This window comes from Cydia amplana, chromosome 15, assembly GCF_948474715.1.
Source record: "Cydia amplana chromosome 15, ilCydAmpl1.1, whole genome shotgun sequence".
Lineage (NCBI taxonomy): Eukaryota > Metazoa > Arthropoda > Insecta > Lepidoptera > Tortricidae > Cydia > Cydia amplana.
In genome coordinates, this window is record NC_086083.1 from 12699261 (window position 1) to 12722125 (window position 22865).

Consider the following 22865-nt stretch of genomic DNA (forward strand, 5'->3'; position numbering starts at 1 on the left):
TCGCGTGATTTACATTTACCAGCTTCCCTATTTATAATATTCCATGTTGTCTTCACTTTGTTGTCCGACACTTTCAGTTTAGAACTTGTATAGTTTGTCTTGGCTGTTACACACACTCTCTTGAAGATTTTTGAGTAGTTCCTTACATAGTCCTGGAAATCAGAATTTTTGTTCAGCTCTCTCTCACCATAAAGTTCATAAAGCCTTTTTCTACTTTTATAAATGCCTGCAGTAGCCCATTCACTAAACTTTGTTCTAGTTTTTGTTTTTGACCCACTAATAGTTTTCTCCTTGAAATTTTGATTAAAATGATAAAGAATTACACTAAAAACATCTTCATACAGGCTATTACAGTTATAATGTGAAAATGGTAACATACAGAGATTTTTTTGAATTTCATTTTTGAATGATTCCAAGCGACTACTAGTAATGGGTCTGTATGTTATTGTTTGTGGAGTATCATGAATATCGCTTAAGAAAACAGCCCTTTGACCGCTATGATCAGAATGAAAACAGTTAAATATTTGCTTATCTATACATTCACAATTACAAAATATATTATCCAGACATGTTGCACTAGTTACCCCTACCCGGGTAGGTTCAAGAAACAAGTTAAATAAATTGAATGATTTAAACAAACACAGCATTTTAAGAGTATTACTAGAGGACTCGAGCAAGTTAACATTAAAATCTCCACAGACTATAACATGTTTTTGGCCCTTACATACTAACTTCAGCACACTTTCCATTGTACGTAGTTTCAAATGTGCTGAAGTCAGCTGATGGTGGTCTATAAACACAAACAATAATATATTTTTCTAATTCTACACAGGAAATTTCTATAACTCTTTCTATGGAATAATTTACAATATCTTTACGCTCTTTAGATTTCATGCAATTTTTAACAATTATCAGGGAACCACCATGAACAGCAGACTTTCTAGCAAAAAAACTGACTAATTTAAAGTTAACAAAATCAAAAAAAACTGTCCATGTTTCAGCCAATGTTCAGTAATACACATAACTTCAACATTATTATTATCTAAAGGAAATTGATAGATATAGCGGCGCGGCGACAACAACCATACATGTCATGCCATAAATTAAATTTCATGCCAGTGATGTCCAAAAAATACCAATAATAACTATTATGATCAAACCGGTGTAACAGTAGGCGACATTTATTTGTATTTCGTTTGCGGGAATCCGATATGTTCCCCCTTGTGAGCATTGAGTCACTGAGTACTTGCAGACCGTACTGTGACGTATCTGTGGCTTTGTGCTAATCTGAATCGATAACTATAATTAGACGAGTTTTTCTTTACCATTGAACGAGCAATACTTACAAGGATTAAGTAAATAAACTGTCAAAAGCAGTTTTAACGATTTTGACTCTTAATTATTACGTATGCAATGAAATGTAGGTTTACTGCGGCATATTATTGATAATTTTAACACAAGTTTGCGTCTGAGTAGGTAGGCAAATTAGGTAACTATAAAAAATATTCCTAAATACTTTATGACAACGTATTTTTGGGCCGTATAAACTCGATAAATCGATATAGGTAGCTGGGTGTCATGTTTGAATTTTTAACTTTCCCGTATTTCCATCTCCAGTATTTACGTACCTGTCTAGTTTCAATTTATTTTTTATTAAGCAAGCTTTTTTAATTCTTGCCAATCAAATATTGAAATATCAATAAGCAGCAAAGCAGATCAACATTTTAGAATAGGTACCTACTTGCTTCTAATGAGTGTGAAAGCAACGCATATCATTTAACAACATTTACATTAAATTGAAATTATATTGGCATCAACTGCTCGTGTCTGAATAAGGCCCCAGTTTAATTTCATCAGTATTTTTGTCGTCTACACAACACTTCCTGCGGTCGCTATCTAATTTCCTCTAATGTAACATACGCCTTTGTCCCTCCACCATTTTACAGTACAAAAAGACTTGTTTGACAAAAGAGCGCAGTTCACATACGGTGATTTCGGTGACGCGGGGCGCATTACGGTAAACGAGGTTAAATGTAGCGGTTATTTTTAAATTTAAGGGTGAAATAGAATTTTGAATTTTGACCTTATTCATTCGGGGCAGTTTTTGCATACTAATAGTAATGTAGCCAATGTAGGTTGTCAAAAAGAACACACCGGGCGAAGCGAGGGCTTCGAGCGTTGCATATTGTAATGTAATTATGTATTTCAAGCGACATGGCTCACAACTGACAAGGCTTTGAAACATAAAAAAATTAATTTAAAATAGTAACTTAATTTAAAATATCGCATTTTTTTTTATTGATTTAATTGTTGTTTTTTTGTCCGATCCGATATCGGATGTGAAAACCGACCAAAAACAGGCCCCGGTATGAAGGCCAGGGTGCGTAGCCAACACGAAACGCAACTGTCACTGTCGCACTATTGGGGAAGAGTGATAAAGAGAGATAAACTACGATACGCTACGGAGCGTTAACGATTGACACGTTGACTACGCGCCCAGTTACACTTACCCCACAACTACACTTAACCGTATTGACCTTATGTGATACATTAGTATACCTAGATAGTTGCCCTCTATGTAGTTAGTGCTATTCACTATTCAGTGGTTGTGTTAAGGCATTAAACTAGTGTCGCGTCCCTCGGGCCCCATCCATAGTAATTTACTAGTGCCGACTGATGAATGAGTCGGGAGCGTTCACGTTTTTCTACTGAAGCATTTACCTAGTATCTAGTTTAAAAAAAAACACTAATATTGATAGAAAGTACAGTCTTTCTCAAATTAATCTAACTACCCGTCAAAAGTGTCCATTCTCTAATTACGTAACAAGAAGAAATATTATGTCTCTAAGTATATGTATGTAGAAACAATTAGGTAGACTGTGGCAGATCTTTTGGCTTGTTGTTTCATCTATTACTATTGATGCTGACTGTACGACAAACAGGCTCTCCAGCGTCATCTGTTGGTTGTTGTAATATGAATAATATGACGTCACACCCCCATTTTGAAAGCACCCTTATCTGCGATAGATACATTCCGGCAGTCGCGACGTTTTGGCGCCGCGAGGTCAATGACCCGACAGCTACCCCTCAGCTTTTATGGAATGGATACTTAGTTTTGGCACATAGTTAATAAGTGGACATTGTAACTCGCGGTAGCTTGCAACTACGATAGCATTTCGACATAGGTAAATATAGTCAGAAAACCTATTACCCCAGTTTCTAAGTAAGTATTATATGAAAATTCCCAATTCTAACACGGAAGTTGAGGATACAACGTACAACTTTAAAATAGAGATGCCCATATAATGTAATAAACTCTTGTATCTATATAATTATAATGTAGGAACATATTATTATATGTTAATTAGTATATAAGTTTTTGAAATGTACTACAACGGTAAAGTAGTTAATTGAATATATATTTATCGGACTTGGTCAAATCAAATAACACAACAAAAAGGTTTTTTCCATAAGTATATAGCTAATTTTTCTCATACGGACCCCGTATTGTATTACGGAGGAATATTTTCAATATATTAAAACAGCTGGAATGAAAAGTGGCACCGATTTACACACCTAATGTTATGTTAAAGTGTCTTAATTACACATAATTTATCAGTTAATTATGCATTCGAGCACAATAGATACATAATTAATGTGATATTTGGTTACGGAAAGTAGGCCAAGGCAGTGATCGCATGCACGCTGTTCAATAAAGGTACTGTCCGTATTCAGACTGCTACAGCATTACTGCTGCAGTATTGCGACGCGATATCACTGCCGACTGCATTGCAAATCCGGGTGGCATCATAGATTTTGACATTTGCGGCAGCAATGGAGTAGGCAGTAATGTCGCACCGCAATATTGCAGCAGACAAATGTTAATAAAGTGGGTCATTTCATCGAGACATTTATATTCAATTTAACGTTTCGTAAGAGCGGTTTCGCACTACGTCCGATCCGAATCCGATCCGAACCCGTGAAAATATGGTCCGTTGTAGCCGTAAATTTTCTAATCTATGGTAAGTTACGCACTACATCCGTTCTCCGTCGTCCGATTTCATTACAGCACGGCATCGGCATTTTGAAGTTCAGCCGGAAATCCTTTCATAGTTACTTTTACTGAGATTCAAACAGGACAGCCTGCTTCTAAAGGGGCCCACAGATTAGCAGTTCGCCGGACGATATCTGCCTAGTTTTTCGGAACTGTCACCTTTTGCGTTTAACTGACAGGTTGATATCGTATCGCTTTAGGTAAAAATGCTATCAAACTAACTGTAACCATCGTCAGAGAAAGAGCATACTGGATCTTATCTTTTAGATTGCCCAAGTCTAAACTAAACAATAGGGTGGAAAAACACTTGTATTGCATTAACAAGTAACGTAACTTGCAGATACACCCACTTCCGGTGCAGAACGAGCTTTGTCTACCAACCGCTGTTTACTTCCGGTTGCGAGGAATACTTTTAACGACCACGCAACGCGTTTTGATCTTTACTACGCTAAAAATAAACATTAAAATGGCGTAAGTCGGTTAAGATTTATTATTTCTACATTTCTTAACTTTTTCTGTTGGAAACAAGTTCACATTTAATGAGCCATTCTTATCAAAAGGCGTTTTTCATGTTACGATATCTTATAATATGTTCTATACGGATTTCTTATAATGGGATTCCGTATGAGAAATGTAGATAACGGGTTTTCAGAACAGAAGACTCAAAAAATAAGGCATTAAAATAAACGCACGTATACAAAAAGCTGTTTAGCACGTACGATGGGTGGGTATAAAATAATGTAATCGCAACATATCAATGCGATTTAAATTACGATTGACATCATTCCGTATTTGGTCGCGATTTGATTTTTGACAGGCATTTTTATTTAAGCTAATTAACTACGGTTAAAATGTCCAATATTTATTTAAAATGTCATTCTATGGAACTTGCTAACTACAGGGTGGCCAAATAAGAGGTATACACTTTATTTTTGAAATTTTATTCTATAAAACATAAAAAATATTAAGTATTCCTTGTTAAATATAATATGTAGGGTCAGCAATTACACATGGAAAATTAATGTCAGACAAATGTCCACCAGCAGCATGGCAGATGCGAACCCTTTTCATCGCGTTTTTCATCACTTTTTCACACATTTCTGGCGTTATCTCAGCGACAGTGTTTCGAATATTTTGTTTTAATTGCTGAAGGTTCGTTGGCCTATTAGCATAGACACGTCCCTTTAGATAGCCCCACAGAAAAAAGTCAGGAGCTGTTAAATCAGGCGATCTTGGGGGCCAGTCAATGTCACCGTTTCTCGAAATTAATCGACCGGGAAACGTTATTTTTAATGTTTCTATTGTTTTTAATGATTAAAACACGTTCTTCCGTCGTAAAACGTTCCATAATAAATTTGCCGTATCTACACAAACGAATTTTTATGCGATAACTGTCATATTTACCGCCCAAATAAAATGGCGGCAAAAAAAAGTTGTATACAGAGGTATACAACTTTTTTTTGCCGCCATTTTATTACCTTAACTTAGAGAAGTTGGCCACCCTGTATGTAAACAAAAGTCACTAGTAAATTGACATTCAGAGTCAATTTTAATATGGCGGTTTGTTTACATAGTTAGCAAGTTCCATAGAATGATACTTTATCTATTTATTTTTGACCTGTGGACGCACTCGATACTACGTTCGCTGCTCTTTGAAGCTAAATTTTGGATACGAAGTCGACGTCCCCGATAAATTGCACAAGCGCCAACCGAGTGCAGTTTCCAACAATTTTAGCGTACAAGAAAGTATCTGTCCCAATTCTCCCGGGGTACGGATACGGGTGCAGACAGACTGGCGCCCGCCGCGCTGGCGTCGGGGGGACCGAAATGTTATTGTTGGTGATGTAGCTTGTTCACTTGCTTATCGATTTGCAGGTCAATGCCAACGCATTTGCAAAATACTAGACGATTAAAGAATAACTCACGTTAAGGGGCCCACTGATTACCAGTCCGCCGGACGGTATTGGCCTGTCTGTTGCAGGGATGTTGCGGATGCAGATTTTTTGACATCCGCGGATGCGGATATTTAAGGCTCACATCCGCGGATGCGGATGCGGATGCGGATGTCAATATTAGGTACTTAGAAAATATCAAATATTTTTTTATTTAAAAATTTAAATTTAAAAAAAAATTAAACGTTTAGATTTGAGTAAGAATATAGGTGCATTATATTTAATAAATAGTTTCTTGGCCGACTTTTCTGGATCTAGACGATTTCGTTATAGGAAATGAACGAAAATACCTAGCACTTACACCGCCGCTAAGACGTTCCTGTACCGACTTGTTCGACATCCGCATCCGCATAAGCTCCGCATCGATTTTATGCGGATGCGGATGCAGATGCGGATGTTGAAAATAATGCGGAAGTTCCGCGGTTGCGGATGCGAATGCGGATGTTCGCAACATCCCTGGTCTGTTGTTCGGAACTGTCAACTTTTTGTTCTAACTGACAGGCCAATACTGTTCTGCCAATACTGACTGTTAATCAGTGGGTCCCTTTAGACCGGGCCGCGTCCGGGCCGTAGCTTCCGGAGCTTCGTTTTTTATAGAAAGCATTAAGTGATCACCTGTCATCGTCATAGAGAAGTAAGCGCCGGAAGTTCCGGGCCGGACACGGCCCGGTCCAATGTGAGTCATCCTTACGTCACAGGCCGCCGCCATACAATCGAAGTTTCCTACGGTTTCATTTTAAAACGACATTCTGAAATAATTTTATTTATTTATTTAAACTTTATTTCACGATAAAAATTGTACAAATGGCGGACTTAATGCCTTAAGGCATTCTCTACCAGTCAACCAATGGGTCAAACAGAAAACTTATACTTAGTGCAGGATTGTAGACTGTCTATATTCTCTATATAATAATCTATATTTATATAACTTGGGATCAAGAACCAAAGTTCATTACAAAAATTTCCCTAACCAGAACGCGAACCCAGGTCCACCGGATTCGTATAAGCATTTTCACTACCAACTAGGCTAACTTGAAAGTAAACATATATAAAGTGTATTCAAATGTTACAACCTACCACTATACTATCCATGACCTTGGAGACGATTCAGATTTACCAATTTGATACGGTTTTTATACGACATTGACGATCATCTTGGTGATTGGCGCACGACTCACTTCATTTCGCATGCACCAATCAGCGTAAGTAATCTTCAAGTTCGTATCAAAATAAGATCAAAACCATATCAAGTTATTACATCTGAATCGGGCACCTTGTTTCCTTAACAAAAAAGATTCTTCGGGGAGGAAATTAACCGTATCTCGGTCCTGCGGATAACGCTAATGCCAAGCAAATGAAACTGTTCCTATTTATTTATACCGCGCATTACTTGCGGCTGGGATGGTGCATGTTATGCAGTGGGGCAAACTTAGACTGTTATTACTAAGAATTAACAATCTTCCTAGCATAGTACAGTATCATCAGATATATCGGAGCGGCCAAGGTGTTTACAATATCTGAACAAGCACTCTAATAACGCCTTGACAATAGAGGCGCGCTCAGATATTTGTGAACACCTTGGCTGCTCAGATGTATCCGATGGCGACTGTACCTTGAGTATTGCTAAGGAAAAACAATCATTATGAGACTATGAGAGGAATTGATGGATTTTATATCGAGATATACTAAGTTTGACTTGAGAATTTGTTATTAATTTCAACTTGATACCTTAACTCGAGAAAATGTCTGACACACGGACAGACAAGCAGACGGACATAATGTGACCTTTAAAGAGTTTATTAGGTGCATTACTTATAGTTGTTTGTCATGGTTACGATGTTGTATACATCCTAGGTTGCCTAGCCACGATGACAATCATACATCGACAAACTCCAAACGAAAAGGAACAATCTAGGGGGATGACAGATGGTACGAAAAGTCACGTGACTATTTCCATACTTTATTTAAGTTTCGATTCGTCATCGCATTTGTCTATCTTGGCTAGGCCCCCTGGTTCATACTCTAAAGAAAAACAACAATAGGTCACTAACGGTGTGTGGGAAACCCCATATGAAGTGGGTCGTTTTATTTTGTCTAAATTGTAATAATTAGTTGTGAAAATCCATCAACATAAGTGACCTGCGCCTACAGACATGAATCAGTGGTTGTAATTAAAGCTAAAGACAAATATGAGTTCGAGTTAATTGCGAGTGGACACGCGAACGGAACGGTGGGACAGCTAGAGTAAAATTATTCCAAAGCCGACGACTATTTAACTACAAATTCAATTTTGTATGAGAAGCCAGTGAATATGTTTAGAACCGAACTGTGCTGGCGTGGGTGCCATAGCCTATAGTGACAATAGGAAGCAAAAACGTCTTGTTAACCTTTGTAAGTACATACTAAATTAAATAATTCTGGCACCCTATTCTTTATACCACGATTGGCAAATCGCACGCCCGATATCTAATGATTTACAGGTTTGTTAAAATCGCGTTTTTAACACGAATATGAGAATTTACCCTGGATTTATCATTTATCCACAATTTAATATGGCTCACTTAGTTCATTGTCTCCGATAAAGTCAAAATTGCGGGTTAAATTCCAGATTTTCTTATTTTATTAAAAGACTATAGGTACTTTTCGAAATTAAACTTTCGTGAGACATATTTTAAACTGTTTCTAGACGACAACGGTTTCACTCACTTAGATTTTTAGTCGCTATTGGCGACATGTTTTGGGACTATAATTTTGATGCAGACATTACTGTAACTTGTATAAGGATAATTTAAATAATCACTTAAGAAAAGCGTAAACACGGGCGATACAACCCCGCGGGACGATTACAATCTTTAACGAAAGCTTTCGCGCCAAATATCTTTTAGAGCCGCGAGCAATCTTTGGTCGTTAGCCACTCCTACTTGCGTCGGTGATAAGGCACAAAGCACAAGCGCTATGAATGTAATAAATAGTAGTTTGTTACAAGGGATCAAAATGATATATTTCCGTCAAGGGCGTACATTGAATCCTGAATGAAGCGATGGATTCTAAAGTAGAATCCTGAGCGTAATGAGGGATTCAAGTGTTAACGCCCAAGACGAAATAATTTTGATACTGTGTGACACATACATCAACTATGAGGAAAATAAAAAATCTTAGTGTTGACACAATCTGATGCTTAAACAGATTATTTAAAAAAGAATGTGCAAATAAATTTAAAAATAGTGTGCTAGAACAGAAAAGTGTTACTTTGATCCCTCCTAGCAGGGAGGAAAAGTGCCACTTTGATCCCTCCTAGCAGGGAAGAAAAAGGTCTTTTCCGAATAGGTGGTGTGAAAAATAAATAGTCTCATCAATATCACTCATATTGATGAATCCAAAACAATTTATTTTTTCCTCAGGGCATTTACTGCCGTTCAAATTCAGACTGCACCAGCGTTCATCAAGATATTTATATTAAATTTGACGTTTCCTAGCAGGTAATGCAGTCATGTAAGGCCAGTAAGAGCAACGTTTTGAATAGAAACCAATTTTCTTGATGTACCTACTTCTTTAATTATCATGTGAGGTAAACGAAAACGACTCTGCTACGCATAGTGTTAGTGTAGCTAATATACTTCTAGGTGCATAAGGCAGAAGGCAAGGCATAAGGTGCATAAATGACTAGCATAATATTTTAATATAAAAACGCTAATTACACCCGCCATTGTCTGTCTCTATCGCACGCGCATAACTATATTGCTGTCCCGCTGATGATGCCGGCGGTCAAGCCACTGTGCGATCCGGACCGCAATACTATTTATGCGCGTGCGATAGAGATAGGAAGTGGCGTGAGATACACGACTTTTTTTTGCTTCGCGTCCTTACTTAAGGATTCATTTAGACGGTGCGAGAACTGGCATGCGAGTTTCATTACGTTGCGTCATTTGGTCGGTCGGTTGAATTGATGTAACCTCAATGGTCCGTAATGTAACTAAAATTGTGAATAGGTAATAAAGATAACTACTTTTACCTAGTAACGGCTGTATTCGAATTTTAAGATACGTCAAATACTAGAGATTTAAACGATATGGATTGGATATGTCAATGTCAAACAACTGTCAAAAGTGACGCGTTTGTTGGAGAAACGTCACTTTTGACACTTGTTTGACACTGACATATCCATTCCATATAATTTCAATCTCTAGTATTTGATGTATCTTAAAGTTCGAATACAGCCGTGAAACCGTAGACGAGTTCGCGAGCCGTCTAAAAGTGCCTTTAATAGAGCCATTTCCGCTATCGCTCATGCCTTAGGCCGCGCCGTTAACCCGCTGATAGCGGTTCCGGCGCGGCTACCCTTTAACGAGCCGCGCTATCATTTGAATTCATTTATAAGCTCTCAACAATGCCCGTGATTACAGGTTGGCTTGATTAAGTGAATTGATTGCACTTTACACCTGTTTGGATTACCTAAGGCGAAGTTTAAGTTACGGAAGTGTATTTTGTATTCGGGCGTTTTTTTTTTGTCGTCCCCTACACTTTTTTTTTCAAATTTGGGATTTTTATGTTATTTCTACTCATAATCAGGAGCTCTTTCTATCCTAATAGGAGAAATAAAGTGTCCTAAGGTTTTTATTTCCATTACGTCACCATTTTTCATAGACTTTGTATGGCGGTCGCGGAATGGAATGATCGAAAAATGTATGGAAATTTTGAGACACTTTTTTTCTCCTATTAGGATAGAAAGAGCTCGTGATTCTGAGTAGAAATAACATAATAAATCCCAAATTTGAAAAAAAAGTGTAGGGGACAAAAAAAACGCCCATTCAATAACACGGTTGTAAAGAGTTGTACAAGATTTTGTTACATTAGAGCATAGACTACACACCGCATCGCATTATGAAGCATTTACAAAGACCACGAGGTCACCACACACAGGTGAAATTTTACTTGTTTGTAAGCGCCATGTTTAAGTATTACGATGCATTTTCATCAAACACTAAATAGGCCAGTTAAATTAAAGGTTTCACCTCGGAATGAGAGATAATAAGCTGGAAACTTGTATACACCTTCTTTGTAACGTATTAAAGGTTCTCTTAAAAGTCAACGCTTATATCGTGTGCGCGTCGGAAGTTATTCAAGGTCAAAGGTCATAAAAATCGGTTTTTTGAGGATATCAAAATTACTATAGCTCCAATGATGTTTACATGTAGATAAGTATTGTAGAGCATTAAATTTGCAACAAGTTAGGTATCAAACATTTTTTCATGCAATTAGCCGTTTTCAAGATATACGGCATAGAAGGCGCGGCGGCCAGCCAGCACTATGGCGGAAGGTTCGCGCGAAAATACCACAGCGCGAGCAGTTCGGCTCGCTGCACACTGACTGAATTGAATAGCGATAGTAGTCTGACTAAAGCATTGAACTATTATTACTTTACTAATAATTATTAATCTGGGGGCACGGTAGTGCCCCCGCCAAGACGAGCAAAGCGATGCGCACCTACCTTTTCTCGAAGCGCTTCGTCGTTTTTTTTGAACCCTCTTAACTTGGGTTTGGATTATACCAGATAAACAAAACTCTCGAGATATGATGTCAATAGTGGACTTATTAAGCATAAAAAAATTCAATTACATAGCTCTTATACTTTGGATTTTATTAATGTCTAAAAAACCCCGATTTCGTCACTGACTCATTCACTCATTCACTCACTGTTGATCATCAAAACCTCTAGGGTACTTCCTGAAGTCCTAGAAAGCTGAAATTTGGTATGTGAGATAGTATTAGTCCACAAACAACAAAACAATTCAAAAACTTGAAATTATTAGCCCCTAAGGGGGTGAAAAGGGGGTGAAAAGGGGGGTGGAATTTTGTATGGGAAATCGATAACCGCGGAACCGATTTAGTTGAAATTTGGTATGTAGATAGTTATTGTTATGGGGAAGGATATAAAATAGTTTCAACCCCAAAATCACCCCGTAAGGGTGAAAAGGGGTGGAAAAAGGCGTTAGGGAAAAAAGGGGGTTGAAGTTTGTATGGGGAATCAGTAAAAAAGCAGATTGTATATAAAATATGCCCCCCAAGTACGTATTTCAGGATTTTTAATAGTAAATCACCCGCAACCCTTTAAATCAGAAGATTGTCATAAGCAACTTACAAAAAGATGTGAAATCCCACCAAAAACATTTTCATGTAAAATGTTGCCAAGACGAAACCATAAGGCTCGCACTGACAAAAAGTTATCAGATATCTTGTAGAGCCAAGCTTCTAACTCTACAGGCCCTACCTTCACAGACTCTACATCTTAGTCAAAATATGTGGCTTGGCCGTTTCATTATTACAAGAACTATTTTATAATAAAAAATAATGAATAGTGAATACATATTTCACCTTACGCCCATGTGACGAAGCTTATATCTATCTTTATTGCCACGAATAAACTAGCTATTTATATTCTATTCTTTTCTAAATAATTTTCATTATTTCTTGTTGCAGCCCCCGACCCGATGCTGACGTGACCTCAAGCACCATGCACCAATGCTCACTCTTCATACTCACGCTACTCTGTGTTTCAGTCAAAGGTCAGTCAGTTGCTAAACTCACCACAACTTTCCATCGATCTGAGTCCGATTCAGATTTAACAAAGGGTTTTTAAATGGTTTTGATACTACTTTGACGTACTTGTTAACTTGTGCAGTTAACAGCGCCATCTATCTGACCTTTTAGATACTTCAATGAACCCTAGATGGCTTAATGATCTACATAAAGGTACTTAGTCCTCCAGTACGGTAATTAGTTCCCTTTACAGTGCATAGGTGGCGCTGTAATTAGTTATTATTATTTTAGGCGAATTAACGAATTAAATGTACTGACACTTTTCGAATATACACCATAAGAAGCACACGCTGTTTTGTCTCCGACTCCCCTCAAGATCCTACGACCTCCGCCCACGTGTAGGGTTTGCAATCCGGATCCGAAATGTATGCAATTATCCGGATCTGGATCCGGATCCGCGGATCTTCCCATACATTTCGGATCCGTCGTGCAAACCCTACCCACGTGCAACCAGTACTTTTATAACTAACACGGGACTAAGTGCCAGTTTCACCATCCGCACTTGACAGACTGATCAACGTCGCCCGGCGCTCCGCGGCGATTTATTATGAAACTTTCCATATAATACAATTTAGCGAACTCTTTAACGATGACAAACAGTTTGGTGCAACCGACCCTTAATCGCGTAAGGGTAACATTCCATTTCTGACCTCAGCTGCACTACTAGTACTGAACGCGTCGCTGTTACTGTCAATTTCCATAGTAAAATGATCAGTAGTGCAGCTGCGGTTGGAAATGGACTGTCACCTTTAGACTTACGTTTATTTATGGCCTGACGTTTCGAACATGACGTTAGAATAGAATAGAGAGAATTTTTCGTGACAAAAAATAAAAGAAAACAACAAGTAACATACAACAACATTTAATAGTCACGAAATAGTTACGGGCAGACTGGCGAGGAGTTGTATTATCATCTTCTTGCTGCGCGGGTTTTGCAAACTACCCGCACTTGATCTTGATTATTCACTTGTACGCTAGGGTTGTCACTTCGCCTACACACAACACTCACGACATCCGATGTTGACGATCGTCTTGGTGATTGGCATGCACACGAGTTTTACTACATTTTACGAGCACCAATCAGCGTGAGCTATCTTCAGGGTCGTATCAAAATAAGATCAAAACTTGTTACATGTTGTTAAATCTGGATCGGCCCGTCTTGTCTTTCCGAATTAGATAATTTTTCAAACCTAAAAGTTAAAAATCCTGAAGCTGTGTTTGACAATCATTTCTGTTTTTCAAAATGGCTTAGGTACTCTCCTGAGTATTTCCGTTTAAGCGTGATATTATGGGATCTATATAATTTTTGTCTATGAAACATTAGTATTGAAAAAATATAATGCTTTAAATATAATAACTGTTATATGAAACGATGAATGTTGTCCATTTTGAAAGTACCTAATACATGTTTCTGCTATTTCATTTCCTTACAGATATATCAGGAAGCTGGGAGGAATGGTGGACGTACGATGGAATTTCTGGTAAGCATTTTTCTATATTTCTCAATCATTTTTCATGCACACCAAAAATTTCCTCCTACTTATAATACTCGTATATCTAGAAATATCGTATATATAGTATTCTAATTACAATTCTGAACTATCAAACGACACTATCATATCAATTCTCATTCATTCCCCTAATCACGTTCACTCGAAAAACTACCCGGCACGGTAATGACACGGGGTAATGACGGAGATACCATCTTAATGACGGCCCGTATCATTTGTATCGGCTAGTGTCCGACCCGGGTCACATTTATCTACAGTCAAAGGACATTGGAATCTGATGACATGGTAATGACTGTGTTGCGAGATTAACCTATCCAAATACAACTATTTTAGGATATCTGTTCAAACAGAAATGTTTGTGGTTGGAATATTTTTATAAACACGGGCGTATTTAGTAATTTTGGGAACTTGGCTCATAACTTCAAAAACCCCGTTTGGTGGCTAAATAAACCGATGCCAAGATCTTACAATAATTGAATGATGTACTGGGAGATAGTTTGGCAATGTAATTTAGATAAACGCACACCCTTAATATTTAATACAGTTACCGTTACGATCAAAAATATTTATACTCTTATTACGGCAGACTCATTAATAATACATGACCGAATGGATTGTAAAATATTTTTGTTGAGTGCATTTTCAGATACATGTCCCGAAATATTCTATAGCTCATTTCTAGCAACTCTGTATTTATATTTAAGGTTTCAGCAGACATTGAATATTAAAAAAATAAACGCGCTTTGTATTGATACCAAAAATTTGATTACACACACTGAAACCCGGCACGTATAATTATGCTAGCCTAATTACACCGTATCTCCAATCTCTACCTATAATAACACTTCTCCAAACTATTCATACCTAAACAAGAGTATTTTCGTTATAAACACATGCTATTATCACCTTTGGTTTTTATAAAGCAAAATAATTACCGTGGTGTATATTTTATTTGACCTACAAAAATCCTAATGTAACGGTAATGACTGGACCCCGGTAATGACACAGACACCCTACTAACATTACGTACGTTTCAATGCACGGTGATGGCCGAATTGTGTGGTCCCAAATTCCTATTGAATTGGATAGTGTATTACATGGGCTCGGATAGCCGTTCTGTTTGAGTAGCGAGGGTAATTTTGGTGCGTCATCGTTTTAAATATGCCCATTCGTAGGATTCGTTTAAATGTTAATTCAGTTGTAAAACGTAGGGTTAGTGGTATCAGAGTCTAGTAAATAAATAAGACTGACAGCCTTCATAGAACGCTGCGAGGATACTCAATGGATCTAGTTGGCAATAATTTTTTTACGTATTTTGCACTTTAGTCGCAAAATCTAATACCTTTAAACGAGCAATTCTTGTTTATTTACATATTTATTTATTTATTTATATATATATATATTTCGGGGATCTCGGAAACGGCTCTAACGATTTCGATGAAATTTACTATATGGGGGTTTTCGGGGGCGAGAAATCGATCTAGCTAGGTCTTATCTCTGGGAAAACGCGCATTTTCGAGTTTTTATATGTTTTCCGAGCGAAGCTCGGTCACCCAGATATTAGGTTTAAAGCGTAGATAAAAAAATTTGAGTCCTTAGAAAAAGTTTGAAAATACTTAACTGCATTCAATAAGAATGTGTCTAAAAAGTTTTTTTTTCATTGTTTAAATATATTTTTGTGCATAAGTATGTCAGCGGATAGAAAAGTAGAATTTTAATTTTAGAAGACATAAAAGCAAGAGATTTTATATGTATAAAGTTATAGTGAAAAAAACAATTAAAAAGTCACGCGAGGAAGTGTTGTATAAATGGTTATTCTTAAATATTTACTAGTCTTTGGTGGAATACAGGTTTTGTGTCGATGCGGTAGTCCGGATGGAAATGATTATGAAGCTTGGCTGTTCTGCTGTTGTATGCTTTCGCTGAAAATCGTAATTTGACGGACAACGGTTATTTTGCTCTCGAAAATAGAGCAGCTTTGGATAAAGGCTGGAACAATACGTACTATTGTTTTAGTTTTCGTTTTGGATGATATATACATACCTTACACAATACTGACAGGCTCTAGTATCATGGACTTTTGTCTGGCACCAATCATAATATTGCCCAACTAACAGCTTAGAACTATGACGCTTATAGACATTACCATAAACTAAGTTATGAGCAGTTGTATACGTACCTACTTACAAAAGTAACCAAAGTTACAAGTGTATTGTAACTGGCTCTTATTTATATACTTTTAGTCCCCAAGTACAGTAGGTAGAATAGCTAGTGATGTAACCGAGGGATCTGACGAGCATAACTTTAAAGAGATGTATATTTTCAAAATAATTGAGATAAAAGATAAACACCCACGCGATCGCCATATCTTCTCTCATACGAAACGCGCGGCGCGTGATATCTTTTATTCCCTTCTAATTTCCTGACTTTACTCCCTGTCTTAAAGGTAGTTTTCACAATATACACCTACTATTTAAGCACCGTTGGCAATCGATACCTTTCAAACTTTACCGCGAACTGTAAACTTTTCTATTCTACTGTTAGTTATCTGGAGATCGCTTTGCGTGCGTTTTGGAATGGCAGATAGGGCAACTATGGGGAAAATAGTGGAGATACACATTCTTTTCTGAATTTGATTATTTAAGATTTAATTGTTTGTTTTCTTTTACAATTATACTTATAGCGTATAAGCGCTGGTGGCCTAGCGGTAAGAGCGTGCGACTTGCAATCCGGAGGTCGCGGGTTCGAACCCCGGCTCGTACCAATGAGTTTTTCGGAACTTATGTACGAAATATCATTTGATATTTACCAGTCGCTTTTCGGTGAAGGAAAACATCGTAAGGAAACCGGACTAATCCCAATACGGGCCCTCTGGGTTGGAAGGTCAGATGGCAGTCGCTTTCGTAAAAACTAGTGCCCACGCCAATTACTGGGATTAGTTGCCAAGCGGACCCCAGGCTCCCATGAGCCGTGGCAAAATGCCGGGACAACGCGAGGAAGATGAAGACGATGACTCATAGCGTAGCATCATTTTTGCATTTTCAATATAGAAGTAGAAGTCCACTATCGTCTTAAGAATTTTGACTTGTTTCAACTGTAAACAATTGTCAAATTCCGATTACACCTCGAGGTCAAACGACTTAGGGCCGCTTACACCATCCCATTAACCCGGGGTTAACCGATTTAAGCTGGAGTTACCATGACTACCAGTTCAATTTAACTCTGGATTAACGGTTTAACTACTTAACCCCGGGTTAATGGTATGGTGCAAGTAGCGCTTATACCTACCTATCTACAAAAAATTTAAAACTTACTTCATGCAAATTATTTATTTTCTATTTGTTCTCTAGGTCCCGGCTTCTGGGGTCTGATCAACCCGCAGTGGAGCATGTGCAATAAGGGCCGGCGGCAGAGCCCCGTCAACATAGAGCCTGATAAACTCCTCTTCGACCCCTGGCTCAGGGACATTCAGTTCGACAAGCATAAGGTACGTAAAACACTTACCTACTTATGTTTATATCTAGCCAATGATTTATAAGATAGGTTATAGGCGTTCCAAAATTGAAGCGCTTACCTTGTGACAAATTGGACAAGTTGCCTTTAGTCGCGGCTGGACAAGCGAGAAATGTGCACATGCTAACGAGTTCCCGCACACCGAAAGAGAAAGAGACGAGCTTATGTTTAACAACGAGTGTGACAAAGATGGATGGAAAGAGAAAATTAATCAAAAATAACTGATTTCTTCGTAGGCACAGAAATAAATATGGAAGTATTTTTTGTGCTCCTCAAGTATGAGTACAACCTATCTATGGTTATATACAGGCATCGGAGTTTTTATCGCATGGTAAGACTAATAGCAAGCTATGGAGTCGACATTTGCCATAAATGTAAACTCTTATTCATACTCATACTCATTTACATATTTCATTTATCTTAAAATGCCTTTAGAGCGGTCGGTCGTGTATATTATCTTAGTCGAATTATATATAAAAATATTTTTCTATTACATTATGAATTCATAACTTCAATTATTTTAACATACAACTACTTATACAAACTACATCGCTGCGAAAGACCTAATGTCATGTAGGTACTGACCGCTGATAAAATTGATTAGTATTTGTCATGTGTCAATCACTGGTGATTGCAAACGTAGTAGTTATTTATATCTGTAAGTGGTAAATACGTTGTGGAATATTCCATAATTAATTATTATGCCTAACCCAGAAATAGCTGCAATTTTGGCATGGATAGAGCCATACAACGATTTACAATATGACTATGAAAAATCTGCTATAGTGTGCTTGAGTTGTGAAGTACAACTCACCCAATTAAAACATACATTTATTTTAAAACATATCTGTGTCATATCATCATTAAACTCATATACGTAGTAACTATTTAGTAATCGAGAACAGATTACTAAATAGTTACTACATATTAAATAAAATTAATCATGAGTATGAGTATGAATAAGAGTTTACATTTATGGCAAATGTCGACTCCATAGCTTGCTATTAGTCTTACCATGCGATAAAAACTCCGATGCCTGGTTATATAATATCATTGTATCTAGCAAGATATTTGCTCAAATTCATTTAAATAAAATATAATATAATAACTTTCTATTCGTAAGCACACAAACGAAACAATACATACCTATTAATATAAAAGAAATATAAAATCAGATTAAAGTGCCACAAAATGGCCTCATCTCAGCATGTTGCTGGTGGCTTTAAGCAACACATTCGTACACATACTTTGTCGATTATCAAATTCAAATAATAATTTATTTCAGAATAAAATTCCATATACATTTAAAATAAACTAACTACAATAAAATAAAAAATAAAACATAGATTTAAGTGGCTCTGAGAGCTGAAGCTCGCGATAAGCACCTTGACGCTTTTCTATTTTGCCCTATGATTGACTGGTAGAGACTGCCTATAGTGGCATTAAGTCTGCCTGTAGTACTCTTTTTTTAGTTGCAAATACATGGCAGTTGCATCCTATTTTTAGACTGGGATTCCAAATAACTATGTTAGGCTTTGTTACCACATAGTTACAAACTATGTTCAAAACACCAATACCTACACTATATAGGATTTAGAAATATGCGTTCCAAAAACAAATATTAGGACACAACCCAGCCTACCGTTTTACGGAATTTTTATGAACATCGTACATGAATAGAATTCCCAAAAGCAAGTTTAAACGTAAATTTACTTTAACACCAGATCGAAGTTCGAAAAAACTGCAGCTAAATAAATCAAAAGCATTCCGATTCGGCCATTCTGACTGAATCGAAAGAAAGTAAGTCCCTATGTGATTCGTACGGGATTGGTGCTTTTTCATTAAACTTTACACGTACACGATATAAAGTGCATACGGGCACTAAATGTGAGACTGTTTATTTATTTGAACCATTAACGGCACGTGGATTTTACGATTTGCCGTTAAAAACCGTGTTTTATATTTCATTGGAGTATAGAATTATTTCGCATAACTAATTAACTATTAACTTCAACACTTAGGCCTGATATAACCAAACCAGAATAAGGGCTTTTCTTATTTTTAGTAATCGTTTTAGTAACATTAACTGTATGAATTTACCCTTTTTAGCTTTAGGAAAGTAAGTGCAGTGAGTTTGAACTTTTGTCTCAGGTGACGCCGCTCGGCACATTGGTTCCTTGAATCTTACTAAGTAAGCTGATCTAAGGCCCTAGCCAAGACTACCTCGAAATTTACTTTTGGCTACCCATCAACAAGGGACGGGGAAAAGTCGTCTCTGGCGGGCCAGGCGGCCTAGCCAAGGTGACAATCGCTTGCGCTTCGCTATCGCATCGCTTTGTGTCTCTCTTTCACTCTTCCTTATGGACAGTGTGACAGTGACAGTAGCGTTTCGTTCGCTACGGAGTGTTAGCGAATGGCATATTGTCTACGGGGCCAGTTCACGTTTCATACAGCTCCATACATTTCTGTTCTTACTTCCCCCACTAGAAATTAAATGAACTACCGAAACCAAATAAATTAGCTCTGACACTAAGCCTAAATCTCACTCACAAGAACGAAATTGCCAATAAAAAATGCAAGGAGCACTGCGCCGCCAATCTAGCTCTAACAAAACACTAACCACGAAAACGTACGCTATTCAACTTTACCGTTAATACTTTAAAGTCCATAATCGCTTGCAATGTTTGGCTAATGAATATTGTAACGGCTCAGTTCATGCAGAATTATTCATTTAGAGTGAATTACGGAGGTAATGCTATGGAAATGTATGCGTGCGATAGCCTATCGGGCTGGATATCGAAGGCGTTTTTGCAACATACACTGGATTAGCACGGCTTATGATGTATTCTCGAACGGGTTTTGCATACAGTAAATAGGGTGACTTTAGGATAAAGGGGGCTACATTGACTCGGGGTTATCAGGGCAGCGAAAAATTGTTACCAGTTCTGAGAAAAAGATCGACTTCGGTAGGTCATCGCTCCCGTGTCAACATTCTAAATCAATGAAAATTATTCCGCTACTTTAGACAAATGGATTTACTGTAAACCGTATTTTCCCCACAGGACAGTCTTTGCTTAGTTTGGGCTTCAGCATAAATGTAACACTGTTATTATTCTATTTCTGAAATTAAATAAATATTTTGTGTAGTTCAAACAGTAAAATCTGCATTTATTCTACTGTTTTACCTCTAATTGTATTTAATCTGTGGCACGGGTAGCTAATGTTGGATGCAGGTAATCCGTGAAAAGCGGGGATTACTGCCGCGGCCGATTGGTCTATCGCTTTACCGTACCACATAAATTAACCGACCAAATCTGAACCCTATCGCAACTGAATAAGGTCTACTAATGATCAGGTACCGCAGCTAAATTTGTCAGCTCTATTCAGATTTATCTATTTGTGTCCGAATGAGGATTTTAACGAAAGGATTCAGCGTGGACTATTCTGTTGGGCAACTAATGCGTAAATCTCGGCTCACATGTGATTTGCCGCTCTAATAATCAAAACAAAATGTTAGATGTTTTTTTAAACGACAAAAGTTTTTAATTTAGCTAATGGGTTTTGTGCCTCCAAAATCGACGGAATTCATGGTACTCTGTAGTTAACAATGTATCGAATATTGGATGCAAGTTATCACGCCTTGTAAATGTGACCTTATTGACTAGGCTAGCGATGACGTTAGGGCGCGTGTACACGGTGCCGCGGGTTTTACGCGTCTCGTGTAGTACATAGCGCGAAGGTGCGGCGGCGCGGTGGCGGCGCGGCGGCGGGCTTTACGCGTCTCGTGTACATAGCGCGAAGGTGCGGCGGCGCGGAGGCGGCACCGTGTACACGAGCCCGTGCGACGGCGGCGAAGCGGCGGCGCGAAGGCGGCACCGTGTACACGCGCCCTTACTCGTATTTATAGATCATAACGCCGCGGGTGGATCCTATCAATCAATGGTCGCACCTTGATTAAATCCAGAAAGTTGCTTTGAGTGGGAATGACGTATTGCTGGTTGACACGCGAACGATGACTTACCGCGCTAGATAAGGCGTGCATAACAGCACGCTATTTTTAAACCTAGTGTAGGCTGTGGTACCGATACCCATAAAATTCTTCACGTGACAGCTTGTGACGTCAGTCTGTGCACTAACAGGTGTGACGCAACTCTCTCTCTCTTTGAACAGAAAGGAACGTTTATGACACTACCTCCCATAACCTTGTCACATACATTCAAAGTGAACAACTGTTAGGTACCCGTTGAAAAAAAAACGGGTCGCACTCCGGGAGTGCCGGCAGAAGTGAAAGCTCAATGACATTGTAACAGTTTTTCGATTAGGTCACGTGTCCGTCTTACGTCTTACGAATCTTACGGTCACGTGACCTGTCGCGAGTTTAACATATTTCCCCATCACAAAAAGTGCACAGCGCCGCTAAAGAAGTTTTCACTTCAAAAAAGTCGCTTCTTCTTTCATATATGGAGTGCTTCCCACCTTCCTCATATTTTATGGCAATGCATACATCCAGTTAGCTTCTTGAGTTCCTTATATTAATTAACATACCTTCATGTCACTGAGTATCTAAAATGCCTGTAACAATTTTTGCTACGGAACGGAACCCTATGATATTTTATTTCACGACTCTTTGGGTGTGATTGAGTATAAGTACTTATGCAATTTTTTCTAGTCATACTTTTATATGGGTCACTAAGCTAAGACTGATACACAAATATTGACGGATAGAAGGGCAGAAGGACAAGACGAAAGTATAGGGAACTTTCTTGCCAACAAACTCAAACAACGCAACCATAATACCCGAGTTAAACAATGCAAAACTTGTCAATGAAAATTGTGGTTTCCTAATCTATATCCGCGTTGGCCTATTTCAGTCCACTACTCTTTGTGATGCCAATGGCTGTTATCATTCATAACAGAGCCAAATTAAAGTTACCCGTGATAGTGGCTTTTAAAATTCAACGCGGTTTAATGGGTATTTGAATTAGTTTTCGAGCTGATTACATTTTGGGGCTTATTTTAATCTAGTGTGATTAATGTTTGGGACGGGCTCTTCAAAAGCGATAGTGATTTTCAGCGCTAATGAGTTTCTGCATTGTTTCTGGACAAAATTATAACTGGAAAGCCACTTACAGCGCAATATGATTATGAATTTATTACGCGTAATAGACTGTATACGTGATAGAAATGACACTATCTTCAGAACTTTATAACCCTCTTCGTCTGTCTGTCTTTCTTCCC

The 22865-nt window shown here is 38.0% G+C and overlaps 1 protein-coding gene across 1 annotated transcript in view; it reads left to right on the top strand.

Annotated features, from left to right (window-relative positions):
* LOC134654881 (carbonic anhydrase-related protein 10-like) overlaps window positions 1–22865 on the top strand; it is a 47468-nt gene that overhangs the window by 12794 nt on the left and 11809 nt on the right. The window contains exons 2-4 of the mRNA XM_063510342.1: window positions 12484–12569; window positions 14037–14084; window positions 17465–17601. Coding sequence (XP_063366412.1) covers window positions 12518–12569; window positions 14037–14084; window positions 17465–17601 — 237 coding nt within the window. The 5' untranslated portion in view covers window positions 12484–12517. The remainder of the gene's footprint in view (window positions 1–12483; window positions 12570–14036; window positions 14085–17464; window positions 17602–22865) is intronic.